At 40.9% G+C, this 27,574-nt stretch overlaps 1 protein-coding gene across 2 annotated transcripts; it reads right to left on the bottom strand.

Moving 5' to 3' along the window:
- Window positions 1–104: 104 nt before the first annotated feature.
- cdh19 (cadherin 19, type 2) lies at window positions 105–23,458 on the bottom strand. 2 transcript variants are annotated; one of them, XM_061064432.1, is made up of 13 exons: window positions 23,268–23,458; window positions 17,107–17,506; window positions 16,689–16,983; window positions 15,424–15,543; window positions 13,546–13,713; window positions 11,665–11,855; window positions 9,513–9,766; window positions 7,615–7,751; window positions 6,254–6,375; window positions 5,826–5,943; window positions 3,364–3,615; window positions 1,595–1,637; window positions 724–1,007 (listed from the first exon to the last, which is right to left on the bottom strand). In XM_061064432.1, the coding sequence occupies exons 2-13, from the start codon at window positions 17,362–17,364 to the stop codon at window positions 863–865; spliced, it is 2,103 nt and encodes a 700-aa protein (XP_060920415.1). In that variant the 5' UTR covers window positions 17,365–17,506; window positions 23,268–23,458; the 3' UTR covers window positions 724–862. The 2 variants fall into 2 exon arrangements, with proteins under 2 accessions (XP_060920411.1, XP_060920415.1); XM_061064428.1 differs by lacking the exon at window positions 1,595–1,637 and having other exon boundaries at window positions 105–1,007; window positions 23,268–23,454.
- Between the last annotated feature and the right edge of the window lie 4,116 nt (window positions 23,459–27,574).

Below are 27,574 nucleotides of genomic sequence, written 5' to 3'. Positions count from 1 at the left end.
ATAAGTTGCATCAAACAGAGAATTGTGAACGGAGGCAAACTGCCCATTTTAAAACCGATGAATGATACAGGTGAGATAGCATGGATGACATTGGTTGTTCCATATGAATGAGTACAGAAGAGAGATCCTTTCATTTTAATTTAAGGCACTGACACAGTCGAACTTAATCTTCAAGCAGAGCTTAAATTGTTATAAGTGCACTTTAGCGTAATTGTAGATAACATACTAATGGTTTAAATTATGTAATTCATGTTTAAACAGAGTAAAAAAAAATCACCAGACAAAATGGATACATGCCATTATATAAGGGTTAATTATAAGCATTACATTGCTTAATTGCTGAGTAACTTTGGAATACTGATAGCGCTCCTTCTCTGTATAATAAATATGAAGCTCCAGCCAGTAGCCAGTTAGCTTAGCTTACCATAAAGATTTTGAAAAAAGGGGGAAACAGCCAAAAGGAAGAACAGCCCTTCTATAAGATAACCCCTTTTAGAAGATGGTGTCCTCCTCTCCTCCCCCATACCAAGGGGTGAGTCTCACCAAGCAGGGTCTGGAATTACGAACAGGTTGCTCTGGTAAAAGCTCCAAAGAGTCCAGCGAGCTCAGGGACCCAGTGGGAGAGCCTGACCCCTCGTAAGCGTAGGTTCTTAAGCAGTCGAATGGGGGAACGTAGGGATCCTGATCTGCATCTGCCAGCCTGTCCAGGATAAACTGCCTGAAGACATCATCCTCCGGCCCGATGAGGTGCGACTCCCGGAGGGACATCCGTATGCTTGCTCGGACGTCCTCCCTCCGCAGCCTCCTCTCCTTCCTCCTGGGGTGGGGGCGCAGCGGAACCACAGGCTGGCAGAAGTCCAGGTTAGCTCTTCCTCCCCCGAGTTCCCCGTAATACAGCACCTTCTGCGACACCGTCTCTGGCAGCTCCAGCTCCTTCACCTCCACCTCCAGGCCCTCCTGCTGCTTCCGCCTGTGTCTCCTCAGCATCAGCATTAGAACTGACAGCACTGCAGACACAACACAGCGGGAGATCATTACAGCTAAACACCAGGGCATGAGCTTTGTGAGGGAAAAAGCAGCCCGGGTGTCGGAGCATGGGTGGAAAATAATAGCAGCCAGATTTGTTTTTCTGTGCTTGTTGTGGATGCATAACACAAAACGAGTGTTAATTAGGCTATGAATTATTTTTTTAATTTCACCTTGCACACAAAGTTTTTTTTTTCTCTCCATGTGGCACAGAATGCTGAAAGAATGCTTGATTGTTTTCACGGGCTTTTGTGCTCATCCGACACAATGTTAGCATAGCAGGTATTGCCATTAATCTTTCATGTGATGGGCATAGGGAGGACACAAAGCAGCCGAGGTCATAATAAAGCTCTTCACTATGCAAACCCATCAATGTCCCAGGGTGGCATTGCTGCTGATGTATTGCAACCAATACGCTCATTACCCGACATCATTGCTCTGCAAGCGTTCAGCATTTTAAAAGTGTGTGTTAAAGGCACACTGGTGAGTTTTTAAAACGGGGAGTCAAATGAAAGTGCAAATTTGTTAATGAAGAATCCTGCTGTTCAGCACACGTTTTGATACTTGCCAAAATGATGTGAGGCTGGAACTGCTTAAGCTCAACAGATCCGCTGAAAAAGAACGACCTTCTTCTTAACAACAAATGACAGTGAGAAAAGCATTGTTTTATTATCTCTCTAACTCCAGAACTCAGAGAGACATAAAGTAACTCTTCAACACTGGATAAGTTGGTAAGCTCAGCCGTCAGCGTCGTGGTAAATCATCACAGATGCTTTATTATTCAAAGCTAAAAGTGTTTGTCTTTTGGAAATATCACTCTACATCACCAGGGAAACTACTTCTGAAGCCACAGTGCAAAAAAACAATCATCTCTCTAGTACTCTTCCAATGCTCTTGTAAACAAAACAAACTACATTTGCAACATGCCTCTTAGAGGGAATAATCATGTTCAGCCAAACGTCAGTCTTGTCAATCTCCCTGACAACCCTTGCCAAAAAGATCAGCAGAACAAGATCTTTGGTGTTTGAAGATGCAGCTCTCCAGGAACACAACCCTCTGGATAATTCTCTGTAATTCTTTTCTTCTTCTTCCGTGTTACCATTGTTTCAACAACCATCTGTGTATCTGCCTTTTACTCTCGGATTGTTCTGGACCTTAAGAAGTTGTTAAAGGTCTAGCCATGTATAATTACAAAAAGAAATCACCTCTCGATCTGATCTGATAGTTTGAACACCCTGTCATCTGGCAAGCCTGTCGGGTTTATAAATGGAGCCCAGAATAGAATTAAAAGATTGGAAAACATCTGATATGAATACATCAATAAATAAAATGAAAATTAAGTTAAAAAGAAAAAGAAATCAATATGAAAGCTCTGTTGACAGTAGCTTTAGCCGGGGTGCTAACACTACAAAATGTGAGCTGGGACATATTGTTTAGAATTGTACATAAAGTTGTTGTCGTCATCTTCAACTTCCTGTCTCTCTTTTCTATCAATGACCAGAAATTCATTCTGCTCGTTGACACTAACTGATGACTGATGTCTATTTTCTAATTTAAAAAAACATGCAAATACTGTATACTTCCATGTAGCATTAGCAAGCTAACTTTGATAGCATTAGCCTGCCAGATGATTTTACTGCTGTAAGACTTCATGGAGCAACAGTCATACAGTTGATTCAAGGTGTAGCAGCTTCTGGAGTTTCATTGAGGAATTAGGTAAACAAAAATGAGGAAAATAGAAAAACGATATCAATGGGGAAAGATGGAAAAATGAGTAAAGTACGTTTCATATTTCTCAAATTCGGTTTCTTACTTTATACACGTATAAGTTTTATTTATTGGTTCCATGATGGCTATGTGGTTAGGTCCCGCCCAATGTGTGGAAGATATAATCCTTCAAGTGTGCGGCCCAGGTTCAAGTCTGACCTCTGTCTTCTTTCCTGCAGGTCATTCCCCACTCTCTCTCCCTGGTTTCCCACTGTCCTATCAAATAAAGGCAAACCCCCCCAAAAAAATAAATATGTAAAAACAGTATTATTTATCAATGTATTCATTCACTTATTCTTGTATTCAGTTTAGTTTTGTGACCCTAACAGTTGTCAGTTTTGGGCTCCATATTTGTACATTTTTAATTAAATGCACTAATCTGCAGCCTTAGTTTTTCATTTTCTTCATTATAGAATCTTCGATGATAACAGATGGCTAAAACTTCCAATGGACAAATCTCCAAAAATAATTCTCAGCTTTATTTTTAAAGATCTCAATTTTATAGGCTAATCATTTTGATTTGTGGACTTCAGTCGGACAAAAACACAAATTAAGAGCATGCTTGCATACCTGTGAGAGTGACCAGGCAGACCAGAAGCCCTAACAAGGTTTGCAGGCTGACACCCATAGACAGAGCGAGGGCCTCCACCCCCCCTGTGGGACAGTGTCCGGCCGGCTGGCAGCTGCACACGCTGATGGTTAAAGTGGTGGTGCTGGAGAGGGCTGGAGAGCCGCTGTCCGCCACCACAACAGGCAGGAGGTACTGGGTTCGATCCTTGCGGGTGAAAGTACTCCTGCGTGCAACAACGCCGGCTGTATTGTCTAAAAGTGAAGTGAATGAAAAAGCTTTTCAGAATACTTGAAAAATAAATGAGCACACTGACTCCAATGTCTGCTAGATTTTTACGCCCCCTGTGGACAGAGTGACACCTCTTTACGCTGTACATGTGTAAGTTGTTTACTTTTCAACGAAAAAATCAAATATTTTTTAGAAAGTAAAAGATATGACTCATCAAATATGTTTCCAGTTTGAAACGCAGATAGCCTAGCGGTTATGTGTAAGTTTGAGTCCGACCTCGGCCCTTTGCTGCATGTCCTCCCCCACTCTCTCCTCCCAACATGTCATGTCTCTCTTCAGCTGTCCTGTCCACTAGAGGCAAAAAGGCTAAAAAATTTTAAAAAAATATTCTGCAGTGTGCTGTTAGTGACTGAATGAAACCTACCCAAACCGGCTGTTTCTGGTATTAAAAAGAATCATATAGAAATAGTCAATCTTGTCACTAACAGTCTTCCTCGCTCCAGTAGCTCATAAAGTGGCATTAATATTAATATCAGTGTTTTTCATAACCTGCAAAGAACTCCTGGCAGGCTGACAGGAGCTTTACGAAGAAATTTAGGTAGATTGATACGTGATGTGACAAATATAATGTGATTTAAAACACAACTCGAGCTTTCTGAAAGTTTGTCGAATCTCATTTTCTGTGTAAAGCAAATTAAGGAAAACTGTTTCAGCTTTGGCTTCATTTGTAAGACTTCTTCAGTCCACTTAAATTTTTAGAAGTCTAATTTGCCTCTTGGCGTATGGAAATGTGTTTTAACAAATGTGTTCCTTTTTTTTTTTTGAATCGTTATTCTTCACCTGGTTGCTGACTTGACTGTTGTGCCTGCGTGGCTAACCACCCATTCAGTACACCTGCATACGTTTCATTCTAACGTATTGGGACACATTCAAACATCCCTCTGCAGCACACTTTAACAACACTGTTCGATTTTTACTGCCCATTTTCATTATACACTTGGAAAAAAAGGGGGTTGACTGATCACTGACTACAAGGCAAACACACTCAGATCACTCGCTCTAGAGGCTGTCAGCCACAAAAAGTGCAACCTACTGAGGCTTTTTCTTACAAAATGTGCCACATTTACACTTAAACATGCAAAGTGTTTTAAATTAAATTTGTGTTTAATAAAAACAATTCAAACAGTTGCAAAACTGCTCATACAGGTTGTGTTTTAGACACAGTTTATCATCATCATTCCAGCCACCAAATGAGACTTTTGATGTGGCTTTATCTTTTTTTCCCCCTCCATAAAACTTCAAATAAGTAATATGCAAATGACAGTTCTTGGTCAAACAGAACAAATGCACAAACCAAGGTCATTCACAAACTGGTTCATGGCTGTGAGAAGAAAACAACGAGATGTTTTACCTCTTTTTATACAACAGCTTTGCCTGCTTTTTGACAGTGAATCTCAGACGGACTTTGTTGTCGTATCATTATCGCTGTCATATTAGGATGATAGCTGTCGTAGCTTCCAGCCAGCTGTTTAATCATTCAGTGTCTATGGAGTTACTGTCATCACCTCCACGTTTGTCAGTATCGGTGGTCTTCTTTTATTCTTTGCTTTTGTGTGTCTTAAACAAAAACTAACACCGAGGGGGCGCAGGGGAGGCTGTGGCCCAGTTGGTTGAGTCGGTCGTCTCTCAACTGGAAGGTCGGGCGTTCGATCCCCAGCTTCTGCAGCCACGTGTCTGAAGTGTTCTTGGGCAAGACACCTAACCCTGAATTGCTCCCACTGCTTCGTTGGCAGCGTATGCATATGTATGAATAGGATTAGTTACTTCTGATGGTCTCACTACAAAGCAGCCTCTACCATCAGTGTGTGAATGTGTGGGTGTGACATGTGATGTAAAAGTGCTTTGAGTAGTCAGAAGACTAAAGTGCTATATGAGCTCAAGTCCATTTACCATTTACTTTACAACACAATCAGAAGATATGGGAGTTTTTCTTTGGCTGAGCATATTTACCAAAATGTCAAACATGCTCCTTAGTTGTTAGACTCGAGGCAAGAAAGCCAATACCTATCCCTAAATGTTAAACCATTACTGTAAGTACACATCAGTACATGAATAAGAGAAGCTCTTTCAGTCTTGACGGAGCCTGGGACAAAGTTGCTACCAACAATCACGAGTGAATAAATTAAAAAAAGTTACTGAGGTATCATACGTGGAATATTTCATTAAACATAACCTTGATTATCTCTGATGGTGAAGTTTGGATTGATGTGCTTCTCAGGGACCATGGAGAAGTAGAAGTGGTGTCCCTCCACGGGGTCGTCTGGATCAACAGCATTGAGCAGCTGAATGAGCTGAAACACAAAGAGACCCATTACTGGAAATTACACAAACAGATTCCCCAGAAAGTCGACGTAATCGTATGCGGCCTTGGTATTTCCTTTCTGGGAAATGTGAAGAATCTCATTCAGCAGCTGAAAATGTTATGGATTCATGCACAATAGACCAATGGTCCTTTATGAGTCCTTCACTATTTAGGAACAAAATAGTGGAATTGTTTTCTCACAATGTGCCGCAACTTTTACGGCTACCATTCATTGGGTTTATAATTTCCGCACTTTCATGCATTAAATCCAGAACATCAGTGCATCATAATATACATACTTGTCCCGCCTGTGTCCCCTCGCAGATATATGGCTGGTAATCTCTTGCAAGCCTTGGCACATTGTCGTTTATGTCCAGCACTTTGACGAACACCACCACAGAGGAGGATAAATGGTTCTGCGCTGCAGTAGTGAAGATAGACATTTGCTGAAGTCCACTGGGTGTATGCATCATAAATGTTTTGTAAAAGCTCTGACAAAATAATACTTAAGACTGACGAATGTTTCTCCTTCTTCAAACACAACAGTGGAAGTAAAAATGAAAAAGGGCATCTACTTTTCCCTGCTCCTTTTCAAACCAACACTAATAATAGACAAAACAATCATCTTTGGTGGGAATTTGAGGGTTAGAATCATTCTAGTCACGTTTCAAAAATACTTCCAAAGGCCCATCAGATAAACTCATTGTTCCACCATCCCATACTTTTGGCGATTTCACCAAGCTAGTCATTGTTCCTAGCTAGCATCTTGAATGCTAGTTTGTTCCTCTTTTCTTACAAATTCACTTTTTGTCAACAGCTCAATAAATTGCTCAAGCTGAAAGTTTTTCTGAATTATTTAAATAATTGTATCATTTTTTTTTAGCTAAAGAAGAAGAAGAAGATGTACTTTATTAATCCAGCGAGGGGACATTGAATTTGTACACTCTGTTATTGAGACATGCTACACACACAAATAGGCTGAAATACACACACATGCACAAACAGAATCCTATGGACACGCACTGATGGAGAGATGTCAGAGTGAGGGGGCTGCAAGAACCAGAGTGACAGAGCTGTTGGGTGTTCGGTGCCTTGCTCAAGGGCATCTTGGAGGTGCTCATGAATTGAAGGGGCACCTCTTCGGCTACCAGACCAATTTTCAGGCTCATCTACACGGGGACTTGTACTGGTGACCCTCAGGTTCCCAACCCAGGTCAACCATTTAAACCTTCTTGTAAGATATAAACAGTTAAATTCAGCAACTTCATCAAAACTTTAAGCTAACGTTCTTAAATCTTTGATAGTTCTTCAGTTTACTTTTAAAAAACATTTAAGTTATCTGTTTGTACAAGTAACTACTACTTAAAATTAAAAATGTTGACAATTCATTACTTCTACTTTCAGATTTGTCAACTGTTCATTATTTTTCATCATTTCTGTTTAGCTGTCTTTTCTATATATAATTTAAGTTAGCACAAAAGTTCAATTTTAAATTTGTCAACTGCAGAAGTGAGTCACTGCTCAGCTGTAGACATAGATTACATCAACACATTGCAGTGAATCATTTCTGGACGGGTTTCAGGGCTGAATGCGGATAAATCTGCCAGCATTTTACCAAATCAAAAACATTCTATTGTACAAGACATGAAATTCTTCTTACTTGTTTCTCTGGCTTCAACAGTAACATTGTGCCAGTTTGAAGTCTCTCGGTCCAAAGCTTTAGCGACAGTAATGGTCCCATTGTTTGGGTCTATCTTGAAAGCTTTTGTTGTGTCGCTCCTTTTGTCAATCGAATATCTGAAGGAAAAAATCACAGAAACACATATTTAGCAGGGAAGGTTGTTTTCTGGGCAACAACAAAGAAAACGTTGTGATACCAATGGGAGATTAATTAGGCAGACATCTCAAACGTTTCAACCGATGACAGATATCCAACAAAGAGAGAACACACATGAGCTATTGTGACACAGACACGGCAAAACAGTGAAAACAAAGCATCGTACGCAGATGGCAGAAGTAAAATTTTCTAGTTTAATTTTTCAGTTATATTAAAGGAACGTTTTTGCTATTTAGTTGGCAGAATTCTAACATTTTTCTAATCAGGAAATATAATTAAAAAACAGTTTGATTAGAAATCTTGCAAACAACTCTATTCAGTCTTTTTAAAAGTGATTAAAAGTAGGTCTACACATTTCTATAAATGGTGAAGCTTTGTTAGCTTTACACACATTCCTGAGGCTGTCATGTTTCCTTCTCTGTAAACCTTTATATGCATTAATTATCCACTCACAATGCACCAAAACCTTCTATTTAAATGTCATATTATGCAAAAAGTCTATCTACAAACCCCCCAACTATGAGAAAAGTCCATCCTCGTTGTCTTTTTCCTGCTCCACTTTTCAGAAAATGTGTGCTCAAACAGGCCGTTTGGAGAGTTTCCCTTCGTGACATCACAAAGGGCAGTAACCCCTCCCCCAGGTGGGTGACACTCCCACAGCTAGGTGTTTGTTCTGCCCTCTGAGTCTGCCTTCTAAACATAATCAATAGGGCATGGAGCGAGAAAGCCAAAGACATCCAAGCCCTTCCAGAGAGGGGGCGTGGTCAGACGCAGCTCATTTACATTTAAAGGTACAGACACAGAAACAGCCTGTTCTGAGCAGGGCTGAAATAGAGGGGTTTATAGGCATGATCAAATACAGGATCAGAGTGGATTTAGAACAAGAAACTTCACACACATGCTTTGGGGAGCTCTGAGACTTATTTTAACTTGTTCAAAAGGAGAATAATATGTGACCTTTGAAGAAATGTTTTTGGTCTTTACACCACCATACTTTAAACACTCATTAATATAAGTGATTAGAACACCAATTTAATCTAGTAATGAATCATTTCTGGGAGCCTCTTTGCTGATAACAACATGGAAATAAGCCAATTTGACCAAAGCAAACTTCATCATATTTAGTAGAGCTGTGGAAACCCCTAAAATGTCAGTCTGAATTTATTAATCAATGAGACACTGTCACCAAAGGGACAGTAATAGACGCTAGGCTGAGGATGATATGCAGCACCTGCCACTCTTAAGCTCTGTCGAGATGGACTGCAGGCACCACTACTGCTGCTGTCTCCTCTGCAACGTGCTCCACTTGCAAATGACTGCAAATCTCAATTCCATATGCCACCTTGTATGGTGCTTTATTACATTCCGACGTCCTAGCCACGTCGCTTTGTGATAATACCACAGCAATAGATAGAAAAGCCTGTGAGGTATAAAAAAAAGAAATCGTCATGATTTATTCAGCAGGGCTCATTTCCTACTAAAGTAATATGAGATAAATATGACCATGTACAGGGTATCCAGAGATCAAGGGTAAAAATGGATGCACCGAGCCAGTAACACTATTTGAAATGGAATGATTTTTCACCCTGTGGAGGAAGCTGTCTAGGACAGGCTGTCTGGGGACATTACGCCCCCACCAGCTCGGGTATCTACCTCGTCATTATCATACTGGCAGTCGGGTGGCAGATGCCATTCTTCCTGCTTGAGACATTTCACATTACCTGATGGGATTGTTGACTGTGTCAGTGTCTCTAGCACTAACACTGCCAACCACCGTTCCCACAGCTGCATTTTCAGGGACTTTCCACTCATAGAGCGGCGAGAGGAAGACGGGCGGCTCGTCCACGTCCTGCACAATGATCTTGAGCGTCGTCCTGTCCGTGAACTCCTCCAAAGGCAGAAAACGAGTGTCCACGTGATCGTTGACCGCCTCCGCTGCCATGACAAAACGTCTTTTAGTTTCATAGTCCAACGGCTGTGGAGGAAAGACATCCCTTTTAAAATTCATACTCATGCGGTTGCTCTTCAGCTAAAAAATCTCATTAGGCAAGATTAAAGAGTAATAGCTTTCCAAATATGTATTGCCAACTCATACTTAAGACAGCTGATTATTCTGTTGGGAGCAGGATGCATCCCAGACTAGATGTTAAAATTGTTTAGTCAATGTCAATAAGCTGCCAGCTGTGAGCACGTACTTAAATAATGCTGCGGTTTCAATAAACATTATGATGCTTGTAATAAGAAAGCAGCATGCAAACCATTACTGCATTCCTAAAATGATTCACAGACAGAATCAATATTGTTTTTCTTTTTTTATAAATTTCATTATCGAGTTGAAATCTCCAGGGCTTTAAAGTAGAAGCACGGGCCTTCTGAACGAGGGGGGAGAAGAGTATGAAGTCTGAGAGGACAACAAGATTAATTAAACACTTCAGGTTGAGTACTGCGTTGAATAGAAAAGTACCATGCACCCTCTTTCTATTTAACTCATAGTGAACTACGGCACTTGAAAACGCAGCGCTCAGCTCTGAACAATCACAGAGGGTCAAATCTAAATGAAAGAATTACAGCCAATTAGGAAAAAGGATTTTCCAAGTCTTTGAAAAAAAAACAATATTTAAAAAATATATTTTTTTAACTCAAGCTAACTTCAGAAAGTAAATAAGAAGTATGGGCTTCCATTAACTCTAATTACAAGCCGCACTTGTGTATTTGTTTCTCTTTAATACCGGAGACAGAAGCTTAGGAGTGGAGGAAAGATGCACCCATGAGCACATTGCACACCAACAACTATAAGCAGGCAGCAGAGGGATAACATACATCGAGCTGAGACATAAAGAGCGAGTCATGCAGCGTCACTGGATCAAAACATTGACCGTTTATCAAGGTAGATCAGAGCAGCAGAACAGACTAGCATGAGTCAGCAGTTTTTCTTTAGTTTCTCGCCAAAGAGTTTAGGAAAAAATATGTCAGTAAGTACGAGTGCATATGGCTTTGTTTGTTGAGTATGTTAAGTAAAATAGATAGTTTACCAAGTTAAATTTATTGCAATGCGATGCTGATTCTGTTAGCCAGTTAGAGGCATTTTCTGTTCATGTGTTAGCATTAAGCTAACAAACTAGGATATCCATGAGAATTGTATACTTGCGATCTTTAAAAGACAGGAGGGTCAGAAATCTAACTAAGTCAATTGTTATGACTGTCTGTCAATCAATCTACACTCCCCCTCAGCACCCGCGGGGGAAGGGTCCCGAAGCGAAAGGTCAAAAAGGTTGAGAACCACTGCCCTACTCAATAACATACAGAAATCGGTATGCGCTAGTGACAAACAGCAGAAACTGGCAGATGTCAGCACTGATCAGTTCAATCATTGAAAGTAATCCTTGTCTGATGTCGTGTGGTAGCAAACTAGTTAACTTTGCACATGTGCTCAGACTGTGCTCGTATCGTCTATGACCTGTAGAGGTGTTGATACTGCTGTTCCTGCCAGGTGTGTGTCTGTGTGTGATTATTGGGTCCCTGTGCCAGGCTGTTACACTGCAGCGTCTGGTAGCCTCATTAATTTTTAAGAATCTTATTTAATTTGTTTCTTTTTTTTTCCTACCTGTGTAGCAGTGGGTTTAAAATTGCTTGTGCTGCTGTGTGCCATCTGTCTCTGTGTGAGCATGCTTGCCTGGTTATTGAGGTGTGCCAGGATACGTCACTTTGCCCTTTATCAGGTGTAATGATTGTTCAAAATGTAGTTCCTGCTGGTATCTGTAATGTCAGGCACACCTGATTTGATATGATGTGATTTGAGGGCAATATGATTGGTGGCTACTTATCCCTAAGTGAAAGTACAACAATTATATCGTATATCTGATTTGTATTTACCTTGGCTAGCAGAACCACTCCCTCCTGCGTCACTGGGTCTGTTTGGATGATAAAGGTGGAGCTTTCCTCCAGGTCATCCTCCAGGCTGTAGGTCATTCTGGCGTTGGTGCCAGTGTCTCCATCCTGTGCCATAATTCTGCCCACAGTGGTGCCCAAAGCTGCATTTTCAGGCACGGCAAAGGTGTACAGGTCTGGTTAAAAAAAAAAAAGAGTCATGTTGACACCATCAGCCTGAACGGTAAAGTAGGATATGAAATCTAGATGATAACAAATTGATTTATTTGTAATGCAGTGATGAGTTCAGATAAACTTACTAATCGCCTTTGAGGGAATTTAATTTGTTGCAATAATTTGAGAGTCAGAGTTAAAGAAAAGGGTCATCAAGTGATAGATAATAATAAACTAATAAATAATAATCATTTAGAGAAATATATACACTAAGCACACCCTCTACTTATTGATAGATAGGACTTTGGTATTTGCACAGAAACGCAGACTAGCATATTTCAACACACTTAATTAGCGCTTTTCACACATGCACAAAAACTCCTGTAAACATTTCAACGTTTTGGAGGTGAGCTGCAAATTGAACACAAGGCCGAACTTTACTTCAGCCCCGACTTAAACCAGATTTTTTTCCCCCAAGCCATCTAGTTACATTTCTGCAAGAAGTCGGGGTAGTGCAGCAGGTAATAATCAAGAAAATTCAGCGTCAGTGGATGATGACGTCGTTTATATCCTGCAACCTGCAAGCTACTGGTGCAATCTTTGTGCATGTAATGTAGCTGCTTCTCACTCTTTAGCAGAGAGAACTCTCATGATTCCCTGCCAGCCTCAACGTCATCTTTTGTCATTGTAGTATTGATTGAGAGCCCCCTGGTAGTGGAATCTACATATTGTATCTTTAAATATAATATGTAACGTAAATGTAACCAAAAAATGATATACTGTCTCGTGTGTGTAGAAAAAAAATGACAACAAAAAGTTTCTTAACTAAATCATCCCTTCAGAACTTGATGTTAAGTTGTTAATAGATAGTCGAGTGAGTGTGCTGGTGTGTAGCGTGATAAGAAGGGAGAACATTGTGTTGGAGAGTCAATTTGTGTGAGTCAGTGATAAACTGTGGCGACTCCACATAATCCCGGCGTAACTCTAATAAGAAGATGAGAAAATGTGATTGTGTCTTTGAGGGACTCTATTTGGATGCCTGCCACAACTGGGAGGACTCAACAGCAACCAGCTGCTTGAGAGAAGAGAGAGAGAAAAATCCCTGCAGATAATAATTTGCAATTATGTGACAAAACAGAGGGCACAGTTCAAAGTGAAGTGTGGTCATACAATATTTATAAGGCCTGTTGCCTGAACATGGAATCCATGGGATACAGTAACACCAGCAGTGAATGTGAATGTGACATTAATAGTTAAAAGTCTCATCCTTGCTGTCTCATTTCTGCAGAATTGATTTCCTCCCAGGGCATTCATTTAGTGAGGTTTATTGCTGAGAAGGCTAGGTTTGTTTCCAAAGGTCATGACAAATGTCCTTTCATCTGTGAATGATTAAATTCATCCAGCGGGGGACACATGAGCGTGTGAGCGTCCCCATCCCCTTTCCCATTTCGCTCTCTCACGCGCGCATTCTTCGGCTGTATCCTTTTAATTTTAGCTCGCCGTCTGAATAACAAGATGCGTACGGCCGAATGCGGCGCTGGCAGCGGGAACCACCCACCCGTACCAGAGAAGTGTGATCAAATAAATGCCTCATAGGTATAATATTAAACACGTCCTCGCAGTCTGCAACGCTTTGTACTCTTTCATTGATTCCCTGAGTGTGTGTGTGTGTGTGTGTGTGTGTCGCCGTTTGCATCACCACCACTAACTCACGGTGCTGGAACGTGGGTCCGTTGTCGTTGACATCAGTGAGGCTGACGGTGACGGTGGTGGAGGACGAGTAGCCGCCGCTCAGGCCGAGCATATCCTTCACCTGCACCACCACCAGGTACTCCTCTCTCGCCTCGCGGTCCATGTTTGGCCAGGATGTTACAATAATCCCTGCAGGTGTAGGAGAAAGACACACAGATGAGATATACACGAGGGACACTGGGTTTATTAAGACACCGTCAAGTGCATCTGTGGGTCAAAAAAATGAAAATTGAAGTCAAACTTTGCCTTGAGAAGTCTTGAAGAGAGCTGCACACTCACTCAAATAACTTCAAGTCTGCAAACTTGATCGATACCTAAAGAAATACTGAGAAGGCTTTCAGATTATTCAATGCTACACTGTCTGGTCAAAGTCAAAGCTCTCAGCAACAAGAAACAGACAGAAACATTTTACACTGAAAGTTAAAATTTTAACAGCTGTGTCATTGAGTCTTTACCCAAGATGACATAAGTTTTTTTGCAGTCATTCACTTATTTCACTTATAGTAACTTACTGTTGTATCATGGACACATTTGAATAAGCATTCTGGCATGGCATCATTTTCAAGTATAAGGCATTCGTTTGGGGAGGGCAATAAAAAAAGACCAACAAAAAAACTGCTTGTCTGCCTATAAAAACATTTTAACATTTTTTTGGGATTGAAAAAGTGGTATTCCATTAGAGAGAGAAGTCACAAATTAGAATTCACCATCATCACAGAGCAGCCATGTTCCCCATCCCCCACTCATTCAACATCCCCCTTCAGATGGGAAGCTCAGAGTCTCTGAAAATATCGTGCTGCTGTGATCAGTATCTGATTGTTCTACTTCACATGGTTTTGCAACTGAACGCAAAAATGCAAAAGTAAAAAAAAAAACTGCATTTCCACTCGAGACTGGCAGCACAAGTCAATGATTCTACAACTCTTGCCTTTGGATTACATTAAGCGCGCGGAGTTATTCATAAATTTGCATAATACGTGGCATGGCTGAGTTGACTGGCAGGTGGACACCTTGTAGCCGTTTGCCAAGAGGCCAAAGAAGCCTCAGTGCATTCTCTTTGTTTGTTACTAGATTTACCACAATTGGTAGAGTTTCCAAAATGGCAACCCCCATCGTTCAGCTTCACAACGCCTCTAAAGAAACCAATATGTGATGTCGGCTTCATGTTTTATGGGATTTGTTGAAAATCACAAAACTATAAAATACATCTCCAGACTAATGCTCGCAGGTTAACTGAAGCCATGAGCAAAAAGTACAACTTAGTGGTTCGAAGTCATCTGCTGCTGCCCACTCCTCACTAAAAACTTACTCTTGCCTCCCTAAAAAAAAAAAATTGGATTTGCCCTTTTATTTACTGGATTTATTCGCATTTAAGAAATTGCCGCCAATAATTTCCTCCCCCAACTCCTCACAGTTCAGGTCAGCAATGTGTGTGGGAGGTGCTGAATCTGACCCCGAGTAAATAATGTACTGTATACGCACAAGCATCGGAATAAGTTGGAGCCGTTTCCGGGTGTAAACACTGACTCTTTTCCCAATGGACCAAAAGAGCGGCTAAATCTATGAAGCGTCGTTGTAAGAGATAAAGTTGGGAGTTCATACAACTCTCAGAGTGAGCAATAGTGTCCAACTTGTCAAAAGTGACTTGGTATCAGAGGGACAGAGTCTAAACACAGGATAGCTCACTGTCACAAAGGCCTTACATTGTCAACATTTGTGACATTTTATAAGCCAAGTGCTATCAAGTCCAACATTATATCCAAATAGTTCACCTCAAACTGTTTCTAGAAGAAATCTGTATACGACTAAAAGACAGTTATCAGTATCTGTTGTCAGTACCTGTCTTTGGCTCCACAGAGAAGTAGGGTTCCCCCTGCAGGATGGTGTAGATGAGCTTGGCATTGTTTCCGAACATTGGATCATCAGCATCTGTGGCTGTCACCTGGGCCACTGTGGTCCCTGTGGGGGGGAAGCGGATCACACAGTCGGAGTTAGCTCAGGCTGCAGTTCCAGTCGACGGGGAAATAAAGTGATTATGCCACAGTCCCGCAGGGTCTGTCTGTCTGGCTCTGGGGGGAGGGAGAGCAGTGCAAATGGAAGAAGGGAAGGGTGGGGGGGGCGAGGTTGTGGGAGGGTTATAGCGGAGGGATGTTGACAAAAGGAGTGGAGGGGGGGGTGTTTGAGGGGGAGGCGGGGGGGAGGGGAGCAGCGTTGGCCTTTCACAACTCCGGAAGGCGGTGCAGGTGTGTGTGACAGCCTCTCCAGCCCCACAGCGATGTCTCTCTCACGATCCACCTGCCCCTCCATTTCTCTGCCTCGCACTCTGATACAGTTTCACCTCTCTATCTTTTTCGCACTTGCTACCCTTTTCTCCGCCGACCATATCCTTCTTCTCACCTTGCTTTCCACGCTATCTTTCTTTTCCCTCAGTCCTCTTGTCTATCTTGTTCTATTTTCCCCCCAGAAAGCACTCTGTCTCTCTCTCTCTCTCACAGGCAGGGAATTTATCACAGGATTTCTTATTTCCAGTAGCCCACACTTCCACCTTACCCTCTCACTTTCTCTTTCCAAGTCAAATGCATTATGATTTATTATGGGCAAGATATTATGCTACAAAAGCAGATTACATATAAATTGAAATGGTAATGTTTGTGGTATGAAAGGGCAGTGGATATAATAACATTATTTTAGAAATTTAAGGCACCAGAGCTACCCTTCAGAATCCAATACTTTTGACTTCCTGAGTGGGGACAGATGACAGACATTCATATAACCTCTACTCATTGTTTTCTGGGAGATTTAAGTTAATGAAATTCAATTGCGAAGTAGGTTATATCCCTTAAAACTATAAAGCCAATAAGTTGTTATCTTTTCAATAAAATACAGTTGGCTATTTGTAAGTGAAACAGATTTCTTCATGAGTATTACCTTTAATCCACATTTCCCTGACAAATCAAAATGTCTGAGTCTAAACGAATGTCAATGTCTGGACTTGGATGAAACCACAGTAATTGTATTTTATGTGTGGTATCGACGAGTTGACACACACTTGAATTCTACATCCTGACTCACTGTTACCAGTGTCTCATCTTTCTGCAACATACCCGTTGGACACATCTCAGGGATGCTGGACACATATGGCTCGTTCTGGAACTGGGGGACATTGTCATTGATGTCCTGAACCGTGATGATGAACTCAGACTGGGGTTCCTCTGGCTCATTGGACCTCCTGTTGATAGCCTGGGCTTGAAGGACGTAGAAGGCCTTTTCCTCTCGGTCGAGCTTTTTCAGCGCCCGGATCTCCCCAGAATACTCATCTATCTCAAAGACATCGCCGGCACCTTCTCCTGAGAGTATGTACTTGATAGAAAACTCGCCTCGGTCTGAGTCAGACTTTAGCTGCATAAAAAGAGGAGGGTGAAATTAAAGCTTGTTTTTATTTCAGAGGTTACCAGACGACATGCACTGACTGAGGAAAGTACCGTATCAAGGACATGGAGGACGTTCAAACAGAAGCGGTACCTGGCCAATAACTCGCAGAGTGGGATCTTCCTCGGGGACAAACAGCTGTTTCCAGATCCAGCCTCTCTTCAGGCGGCGATGCAGATGAGTGGACCCCTGGGCCATTTGTTGGGCTTCCAGGCCCTTAGTACCTCTTATATCGCTCAGCACCCCGCCAGGAATCATAGAAAAGACCGTCACCATGGCCAAAACCCTGGATATGCTCATTTTTACTGACCATCCGTGCATTTCCATTTGAATTTCCTCTGCACTTCCCATGGTTTTTTTTTTTTGGAAAGAAGAAAGAGGTATCACTCGTTCCAGTGCTACCAATTCTTCATTCGACAGCGCAGTAATTCATGATCCCGGCAGGGCTGTATCCCATCTTGTTAAGACGTGGTTTGTATGCATGCTCATGTCTCTGAAATAAAAGTTAACAATTTAATTAATGACTGCAGTGAGGATTTTTAGCAGGGCACAGAGATTGCAAACGGAATAAAATTGAAATCAGTATCAGTCTAGGATAATGTCCAAATACACAGTCTTTCATTTTACGAAGATATGTAATATGTAAAACAATTAATATGCTTTAAATGACAAAGCCACATTTAGAGGCTGTGCATTGATATCTGACATTAGTGAGAGGGTTTTAAGTTTGGTTTTCAGTTTGAGTTAGAGCATGCTGTACATTAAAAAGTTGAGTAACTTAGTGAACGTGTACTTTTTTGCAGTTGCTTCACAATGTAAAGATCATGTAGGGTAAATATTTGATTACACAGCATGGACATTACTTGAATGAAACAATATCCAAAAGTCTTTGTTTGATTCACCATGCCCAAAAGGCAGGTATGTTTCACAAATGAACTGTTCAAATAGTCGGCTCAAAGTAATGAACTGTTGGTGAAAAATATCGGATGGAAGGTTGGAATTGTTAAGAGTAAACTGCAGCTTGTCGGATTTTTATTATCGGACCATTATGTTAAGCTGAAGTCAAAAATGTAAGAAGTAAGGTCAAACATTTCAACCATTTATTAACTGTATTTCACTTTGATTTAAGAATGAATGGCCGAAATTGTTCAACGTTAGCTTAACATGATGTGATGGATGGTTAAAGTCATTGTTAGCGTCACTAAAGGGATGGTTGAAATAGTTTTCATTTCATCAATACGGATAAAAGTTTGTCTTTCAGCTTACTGTATGTTGGACATTTTAACCCTTTTTTTAAATAACTTTCAGCCTTTACTTCATGATAATGGTTTAAACATTTAATGTCAGCTATACATAATAAATAGCTGAAATAGGGAGGTTAGTACTGACAGAAAAGGTTGGGGAACCACTGCTCTAAATAAACTTTATAATGATTTAATTTAGCGTTAGTCAAATCCATTGCACAACAACAACTTAGACATATAGCACATTTCAGCATTAAAAAGCCAGAGCCGAGTTTCATTGTCTTGCATCCTGCAGTCCTGAACTGGCAGCTGAAAACAGCCCTCTGTTTTGTAATTCAGACAAGGCCTGGTATTGTGTTTCACGAGGGGGGAGCAGGGCCTGAACATCATTCTTTAAGCATGACACTGCACTCTGCAGATGACTAATGAAGACTTCTAATTAGATCAATGTCTCCCCAGACATGGAAAACAAAGACACACATGCCTCTGACAAACCATGAGTCAAATCAATGCTCCAATTATAATCAGGACCAAGATCAGGGCCAAGAGTGTAAGGACGGAGAAAGTCAGACGGAACAGCAGATTAGTTTGAACAACACAAATACAAGAACTTGAGCTGACGTCACTGCTGAAGACTTTAAATGAAGAGATGTGTCAGTTAACTCTTTATATCTGTATGTATCTTTTTTTATACATGTTCATTTTCTTTTCTTTCTACTAGCAGCAGTAATTATCATCTGTCAACTTTGTGCAGCATGTCACTGTCACAGACTAAAATAAGGCATGAATCACATTGTTGTCATCCATTGTTTCCAAGAGGGATCACTGGTGTCGAGGCTTGATTGACATCACAACCTTTTGCTCAAAGGAAATTATCACTTTCCACTAGCACAGGAGAAAGTTTATTTTCAAAGTATATTTCATGCAGCGTAGGTGTGTTTCCTTGACTTGTCTTTCTACTCTTTCTTTCATACATGTCTGTATGTGTGAATAGCAACACCAACTATTTGCCTTGACATACTGCAAGTCCTTCAACCCAACTTTGCTGCTCTTCAGTCAAGGTTCAACCATGCATCAGCACTCAGCGGGATCAGTTGTTATGAAGGGATTGAGGTCACATCAGCAGTAATTCCAAACTGTTTTATTAGAGATTTTGACACTCTAATATCTGCACATAATGTATACAGTACCACAGCATGGGTGCTTTAAACCAAAGTGTTTCACAGAAATGCAAGTGCATACATTTTTTTTTTTACATGGGTGGTCTCGGTGGAAATTTAAAAAATCTAGTGCAGGAAGTCGTTTCAGCAGTTGGAGTAGATTCAGTATTAATGCTTTAACAGCTCATAATGTTCATGTTTAATCTTGTAAAAGTAAATTAGCCGTCAGGACCCATTTGTAATGAGCTGGTACAATCAATTACCGATGAGGGCTTTTGTTGCTGGAATTCAATTTCGATACAGTTCATGAATGAAAGTATGTGTTTGTGCTTATGTACCTCTTTACGGGGTCGTTTTCATATCTTGGAGCATTGCGGAGTGACATTCCAATTAGTGGCCAGTGAATCGTGAGCCGTTATGGTCTCTCATAGGGCTGCCAAGCACGCGCCCAAACTGAACGCCTTGAGCCAAATGTAGACAACAGCCCTAGATGATGTTACTCTAAGCAACTGCACAGCTGCCAACATGCCAAGGAGTCTGCTTAAAAAATCGTCCTGGGGGTATCAGGCTCTACCGATGTGGCTGGAGTAGTGCACAGGTCAACAGATGTTTAGGTGCCAATTTAACAAGATTGGCCTTTCTCGAAATAAGTGATGAAATTCTGGGGAAATAATGAGTATGCCCTCCTTAAAAAAAAAAGGAGGGGGAAAAAAATCCTCCCTCCAGGTCTGTATATAGCAAAGGTATTAGGGAGCAAGTAAAACACATGTCCGTGCATGACAGCTAGCTTGATGGTGGTTGACAATAATGATGATCCTGCCAAAGTCTGCTTTTAAAAGCGTCAAATATGGCAATAGACCTTTCATACTCTAAACCCATTACTTTACATTTACAGGCGTACATGTTCTGAGAAAAATCGAAAGAAAGTGAAAATAAGAAAAGAAACATCATTGAACTCTAAGGTCAATTGTGTCCTCGCAAAAGAAATTCTCATTTCACCGTGACACGCAGTACATGCAGAGTGCCCTGTGGTTGATGGCCATTCATTACCTCTAATAGGCCTTCCTCCCATTTCCAACTTCCTGTAGCCTGTATGTACTGAACGCTGCTCTACCGCATGACAGAATGACAATGAGCTGCAGTCTCACAATGTTAAGCACTAGATGCGCTGAGACCGTCACATTATTTTCCTATATGGTGATGTGTTCTAGCTAATAAAATGTCACTCTGTTGTGGAAATGGTTCCAGGGTGCCGTTAAAATGTGTCTAATGTGCCAATGCAAATGTTAAAACACGGCAATAAAGAAAAAGGCAGCTTCTGCTTGACATTGTGGATGACACGATCAATATCAATCTGCACCGCCGACGCTAACTGCTAAGGATGCTAACGTAATATGACGATTAATGATGTGGTTCTTTGTGCATTCATCTTCTGACTTGGCCTTGTGGATCAATTTAAAAAATAAAGGTAAAGTAAAAAATGTGAGTAAAGTAAGAAAAGTGTATATTTAGACTTCAAACTCATTAAATCATTATCCTGCATTCTTTCCAAAAATCCATCCGTTAAGGCTTGCTTCTCTCAGATCACCCTTCCAAGACAAACTGTCCTTAATTGGTCATTTGGGAACCTATCATGAGACTTGTTTACTGTTCGGCTCTGTGAAACAACAACGCTGACTGACACGCAGTTCATGTTTCCTAAATCAGGTCCTCAAATGAGTCCAGAGACCGAGCTCGAAACAACAGGGGAACGTCAAGCCATCATGTACTTGCTAGTAAGTAATTTGTTTGATTTTATTATGTGCACAAGTGGAAATCATGGCTGGTTAGCAGAGTGTCACGAAACTCGCACCGACAGTAATCAGTGATGGGACATGTCTTCCTTCTTTTCATGGAAAACAATTAACCGATGCCTGCCTAAAACTTTACCAAAGGATAAAAAAAAAAGACAGACACTTGGATATTAACTAGAGAGGTTTATCTTGTAAGCCTTAAGTGGGTGATAAGGAGAAGATTGTGACAAAATGTTTGACAGATTGTTTCAGGGAGTATCAGACATGGGCAGCATCACGAACAGACAATCATCATAACTCACACATTTAAAAGTAAAGTATGAAGACCCTGTGCCCCCCAGTGTTTCAGTCATATTGTTTACGGGCCTTTGGCTGGGATTGTACTGAAATGCCACATTATGTTAACGGTATCCAGACATTTAATTATTTAATTATTTCTCTCCCATGAGCTCTGGTTGTGTGGTGTGTTTTCACTGCCCTGTTTACTGCCCTCGAGTTAAGGGCGTCGAGTTATTTCACAGAGCAAAATGGCAGCTTAAACCTTATTGAAGAAAGTTTGTAAAACTGTAAAATCATCATTTAATTTGGAATAACCTCTGAAAGGAATTTAACGCTCAATTTCCAAAGACGGGTTGCATTGAAAGGTTGTGTGTTGTTGCAAACTAAAGGCCTGAATACAGAAATCGGCTTCTCAATATGGGATGAATAAAATAATGATAGAGGTCTGAGATCTGACTTAAAAAAAAGTTTTTCACAATTTCATCACGTATTTATGAAATCACTTCTGAGTATTTAAAACTGTCAGTTATTGGGACTAATGGGTTACTAAGCAACTCGTTACTGGAACACCACTGCTATTTATCATAACTAGTAACATATATGTTTACTTTTGAGATGTATTAAATCTGTTACAATTATATAAAGGCATGTGTTAGGGAGCGCAGAGTGCTACAGACAATGACGACCAAGGAGGAGACAATCCAAACAAATAGACCAGGCTTCATTTAAAACGCCGCCTGCTCCACGACCTGTTAGCCGAACTAGTAGACTGATAGACAGGTTGGTTGTGATTGACATGCCTCAAATCAACTGTTGAGTCTGTTACCTTAAGAGATGCAATCATTAAAAATACCTTTATTGAATATGACAACAGTGTTATTTGAAACGTGCGAGTTGTCCCAACACAATTCTGCCGCAAGCAACTCAAAATAATGTGAACATTAACCTGAGGATAGAAGCAGAATAAAAAGTAACGCTAAAGTTAATTTACCAAGTAACTACTAGAACTGTGCTCAAAAAAATCGATATGGCAATTTATCGTCATGTTCTCCTTGCAAATACATGTATCGATGCAGATCTTACAGAATCCATTCGGCTGCAAAGCTGTGATGACAGTTTTGAAAGACAGATGACCAATGGTGCTGTTCACAATACCACCATAGCCATAGCTCTGGGGTTCAAATATTTTAATGTATTTCTAGGGTCTCTGAGGACCTGAACTGAAGTGTTTTAAGTCGTAAGATCCTCTGCTGTTATTCTCAACAATAAAGAACAGCTGTTATAGTGAATTCTGAGTAGGTCATTATTTAATGTATATCATAAATTTGCATCGTATCGCGGCCTCTGTATCGAGATACATATCAAATCATTGTGTTGTGGGAAATACTCAGCCTTGGTAACTAGTTGCTTTTAAAATGCTGTAACTCTGTAACTTAATGATAGTAGTATCTATAACTAATTACACATTTTCAGTAACTTGCCCAACACTGGTTATTTCAGATGGTACAACATTGCTTAAACGCCAGCAGCCCCTTTTCAAAAGTACAGAAAATGACAGATTTCTTGCTGTGAACACACAAAGACCCCCTGGACTCCTTTAGACTAGTTTGCATTCATTTATCATGAATTTCAGCATTTCTGTTGCTGCTTTTATGTTCAAACATCTCGCCACTCTTTGTATTTTATCTCTTCCTGGACAAAACATAAAACTGCCTCTGAATATCTTCTGAGTAAAGAGCATCACTTATAGCTCATATGGCAGACTTCAACACACCCACCTGTTTGTGTGATGCTGCTGTCCCTCAAGCCACTTCACCAAACGCCGTCAAGAGAGATCATCCCGGGCTGTAAAGAAACACAATCTGCTTGACTAAATACCCTGGTACTGGAAAGCAATTCAGTCGCCACAATAGCAGATGCGAAACGCGCGTGGTTCTCACAATGCGTAATCCCCCTCCGCTGACGACCTCCCCTTTTCTTCTTCTTCACTCCCCTCCTCTGCCCTTTTCAAACTTCCTGGAGAAGAACAAACACAGGCTCTATTGTCTGAGACTCGCATCTCAACGCTGCTGAACACTCGGGGCCTTCATCGCCATGCAAATGGTAGCAGGCGAGACTCACAAATGGATTTCTATCTTTTCACCCTCTCTGGTTTTTCTCCCTATTTTTGTGAACAATTCAGCGCTTATTAGAGTCGGGCCGAAGCATGCAGGGGGACGTTAAATCATCCACTGTTGGGCCTCTATTTCTGCCACTGATAGCAAGGCAACAGTCTGTTTTTTGACATTCATACCAGGGAGCATGCTGTTCCTGCCAGCCCTGTCTCGATACGGTCACATTTAAAAACTGACCTGTTATGACACAGCGTATGCAAATTGCACAAGACGCTCTTTTCTTCCAGTTGTTTACAAGTCTTCTTTACAAGGGCCAGAGCAGTATATAAAGGGTGTTCCTACTCTACCTGACCTCAGATTCACTCTTTGTGTCATGTCAGTGCTGTGATGGATGACAAGAGGATCTCTTTAGTCTCAACAGTCTTAAATTAACAGGAACCGTAACAACAACCAAATTTGGGTACAGAAAAGTGAATGTGACGGCTGAGAATTTGTTGAGGATGGACTTATAAACGACAAAATCTGTCATTCTCACATATTGTCCGGGAAACAGATTTATCTCTAATACATTTATTAAACATGAATATAGGTGCATTTATCTGTTACACTCTTTACAGCAGGTTCAAATCTTGTGTTCTGGATTAAGATTCATGTGTAAGTATATGGTAAAAGGCTGAAGGGTGTGATCTCTCTCTCATTTCGGTCCTTCTTATTTTTCAAACTGAATCAGTGACACAATTGTTTTGTGTGTTTTTCAGCGTTGTCAACTGCATCGTTTATTTTTCTTCCACTTGTCTTCTCTGTCGGTGACCTAAACATCCCCCTCTAGAAATAGCCGATAGAAAGCTGTCACTAAGGCGGTGTTAATTGCTAGGGGGGAAGAACTTGGGGCCTTATTAACTGAGATCCCAATTAAAGAGTACTAAATTGCGTGTTTGTTCGAACAAATTGCACGTTTGGTTGGTGGCCGTTTTGCAGGTGATCTACGAAGAACATTTGCGTGAATGACTGAATAACACCAGGTGCAAACCTTGTGGAGGCGGTAGTACTTAAATTAGGTTTTTGCGTGTTCTACTGGTTTACTTCACGGAGAGTTTGGACGGAAAGCAGGATGACTGCAAGCTCAGAATAGGTATCAGTGGAAGCTGCAAATAAACGCAAAATATTTTCGAGTTATAGCAGGTAAATCTGAATATTACAAAAATAAAATTTGGCTTATAAGAAAACCTGGTCATTAAACAGGACCTGTCTTTTCTTCCCTCCACCTTTTGAATGAATTGTCATACATTGCTCAGGAGGTGCGAGCTGTGTCCTCTGTGGCACCGGCGCACAGGCGTGACATTCAGGCCATTGTCGCGCGCCGTGACAGCTGGCCAGCGCTGTGTCTGATCGGACATAAATGCCCTGGAAAGCGGTATCGAAGACCGGGGTACAAGCAGTGGTGAGGTCCCCCAATTCAAGCGTCCTACAGCGTAGCAGCAATCAGGCCCTTGATGTCTTGTGAAAGTAGTTCTCAAGCTGTAGGTGAAGTTGCATTAAAGTTCATTTAAACTACATAACAAAGCAGAGCACGGTGGGGAAACATTTGTTAAAGGTTCTATTTCAGTTTACAGGTGTTAACTGTCCATATCTCTGATTTATTATGGCAGTTTGTACAAGTTTACAAGATTAAGTGTAATAACTTTGTTGGTTTGTTAATGTTAACACTGAGCTAACTTTACTGTCAGCTTTATTGTTAGCTTTGGCGCGCAGCGCTGACTAAGCTACTCCCCATCCAATTTGTGCTATCATTCAAATATTTGAATTTGAATTCCTCTTCTAATTTACACCACACACGTAATCTAAAACACATTAGGTCTATTACATTTTGCTTACTTTAATTTTTAACCTATTTGTCGGCTGGCTGGCGGGATTAACCATTGGATAGTCAGAAAACCACAACGCATGTTTATGTTGTCTTTAGTGTGACCAGTGTTTTCCCGTATCAATCTTAAAAATATGGCCAATTTAGAATACATCTGAGTATTTCTCACGTACACAAAACTGTCTGCTAAAACCCTCACTCCAAATCTTGTTGCTAACATCCATTCCTAAACTAACAGGAACAACAAAAAAAACATCTTAGCTCACTCTCACTACAGCTTTCACACTTATCTGTCAAAGGTTCCTCAAATGACTGACAGAGTTAAAAGCATTTAACCCCTTCAGTGTACTCTGTGACATGGAAATCTTATTAATTTACACTCAAACGATAACTGATTAACATGCCGTCCAGTAACCTTAAAGGCTCACAGAGGAAAGCCGTAGGTAAACCTTTTTAGTAATTGTGGTCACACCAATTACCACAAGTTTAAAGATTGTTTTGAAATTGTTTTTGGACGACCAAATAACCTTTTGGATAAAATACCAAGAGGGCCTTCATTACATACTTCCCATAAACATGCTAACCTCCGAGGGCTAATTACAAGCCTCAACAATGCTAATAGATTCAATAATTAGAAAGCTCTGAGAGCAGCAAAGTTAGCATTGTTATGGGTGTAAATGTCTCTCCAAAGTGGCCGCGCTGGCCTTCCCTCACAGCTTTGTGACAGGGTGGAATTTGTTATTTCGGAAGTTGAGATTAGTTCTCCCTGTGAACTCCTCCGCTCCCATTCTGATTCCATATCAAACAGAGAAATGTCAGGACCTGCACTGTGACATTTAAAACCCCCATTGTAGACCTTGTCTAATTGAACCTCCCTCATTATAATGATGGAGTGTGGACCGAACACTGCAAAAAGAATATCACAGATGAAAGCCTGGGTCTGGTGCCAGCAAGGATTATTTACATTCCCTGCTCTCCTTCTCTCTCCAGGCGAGGCGCTGAATTCGACTATCTCTCAGTCTCTGGTGACATTTCAGGGCTGTCAAATAATGGCGACAGAGTAATGGTCAGCATATTTGCGACAAGATAAAGGTGAGTCTGGTCAAATCAGCATTCACCGGGATGTCATGTTGTATAAATAATGCGAGCTGTAATGGGGATATACTGCTTGTATTATTCACTATCAGTGGAAGCATCACTCTCTTGACAGGAGACATAAAGAGGTTCCTTTGACATTAAACTGTTGATTTTGAAAGGCGGACATTGTTGTTCTTCACATTTTCACACAAGTAGCTCCTTTGACTAATGTTCTCCAATTACACTTTTTTTTTAAACTTGATATTTTGTGACCACATATGAGACCACTGGCAGTATGAAGTTCACAAGGTCAGGCTCACGAGAGGTAAAGCGCTGAACTGTTGAGGCTTCGTCATGATGTGCCCTTCACGGCCTGCGTTCATATTGTTTCATCGTGTTCCTGTAATTGGAAGAGGAATAAAGCGTCATTGGCATTCTGCTCAGTCCACTGTGGTGAATTTGATGAGAATGTCACATTAAAAATGCATGTTCCTCATACGTTCTTTGGCCTTTGTCTTTAGCCATGGGAAACAGCGGACACTTATGACAAATAAGGACGGAGCTGACGCCGCCCGAGGTGGATCTCTGTATTCGACAGGAAACATCAGCATCTTTTTCCACGCAGCGTCTGTCTGCCTCCTCCACATGAGACCGTGCATTTGTCAACCACCCGGGTTGAAGGAAGGGGAAAGAAATTGGGTCACATTTAAAAAAAAAGAAATTGCACAGTAAAACATTTTTTCTTAGAGAAGTAAAAACATAATCTTCACCTGGTGTTAAAAAAAGCAAGGCCTAAATGTAACCCTTTACATCAATGTTTGAATCTATATTAGTGAAGATATGTGTAATCTGTGAATCTGACAGAAAACCTCTTAAACAGCGTCTGGCTTATCACCTGTGAGATATCTCAGGACGCCCAGATCTTTCGTTTTAACTCTCAGTAAAGAGTAATAACTCTGGATAACAATATTTGATTAACATAAACGTTAATTATATAAACTAAAGGTCCAAAGGTGGGAAGTGGTGGAGT

The sequence above is a fragment of the Labrus mixtus genome, chromosome 19 (genome assembly GCF_963584025.1).
Source record: "Labrus mixtus chromosome 19, fLabMix1.1, whole genome shotgun sequence".
Classification (NCBI taxonomy): Eukaryota; Metazoa; Chordata; class Actinopteri; order Labriformes; family Labridae; genus Labrus; species Labrus mixtus.
This window is presented reverse-complemented; position numbering and strand designations above follow the sequence as displayed.

Bases quoted from the DNA above. Each gene is read 5' to 3' on its own strand.
- cdh19 (XM_061064428.1), bottom strand. From the start codon at position 17,364: ATGGGAAGTGCAGAGGAAATTCAAATGGAAATGCACGGATGGTCAGTA. The intron at 5,944-6,253 runs GTATGTATATTA...TTTGTGTTTCAG, and splicing joins AGGGGACACAGGCGGGACAA to CTCATTCAGCTGCTCAATGC. The intron at 3,616-5,825 runs GTTATGTTTAAT...CTTCACTTTTAG, and splicing joins CACCATCAGAGATAATCAAG to ACAATACAGCCGGCGTTGTT.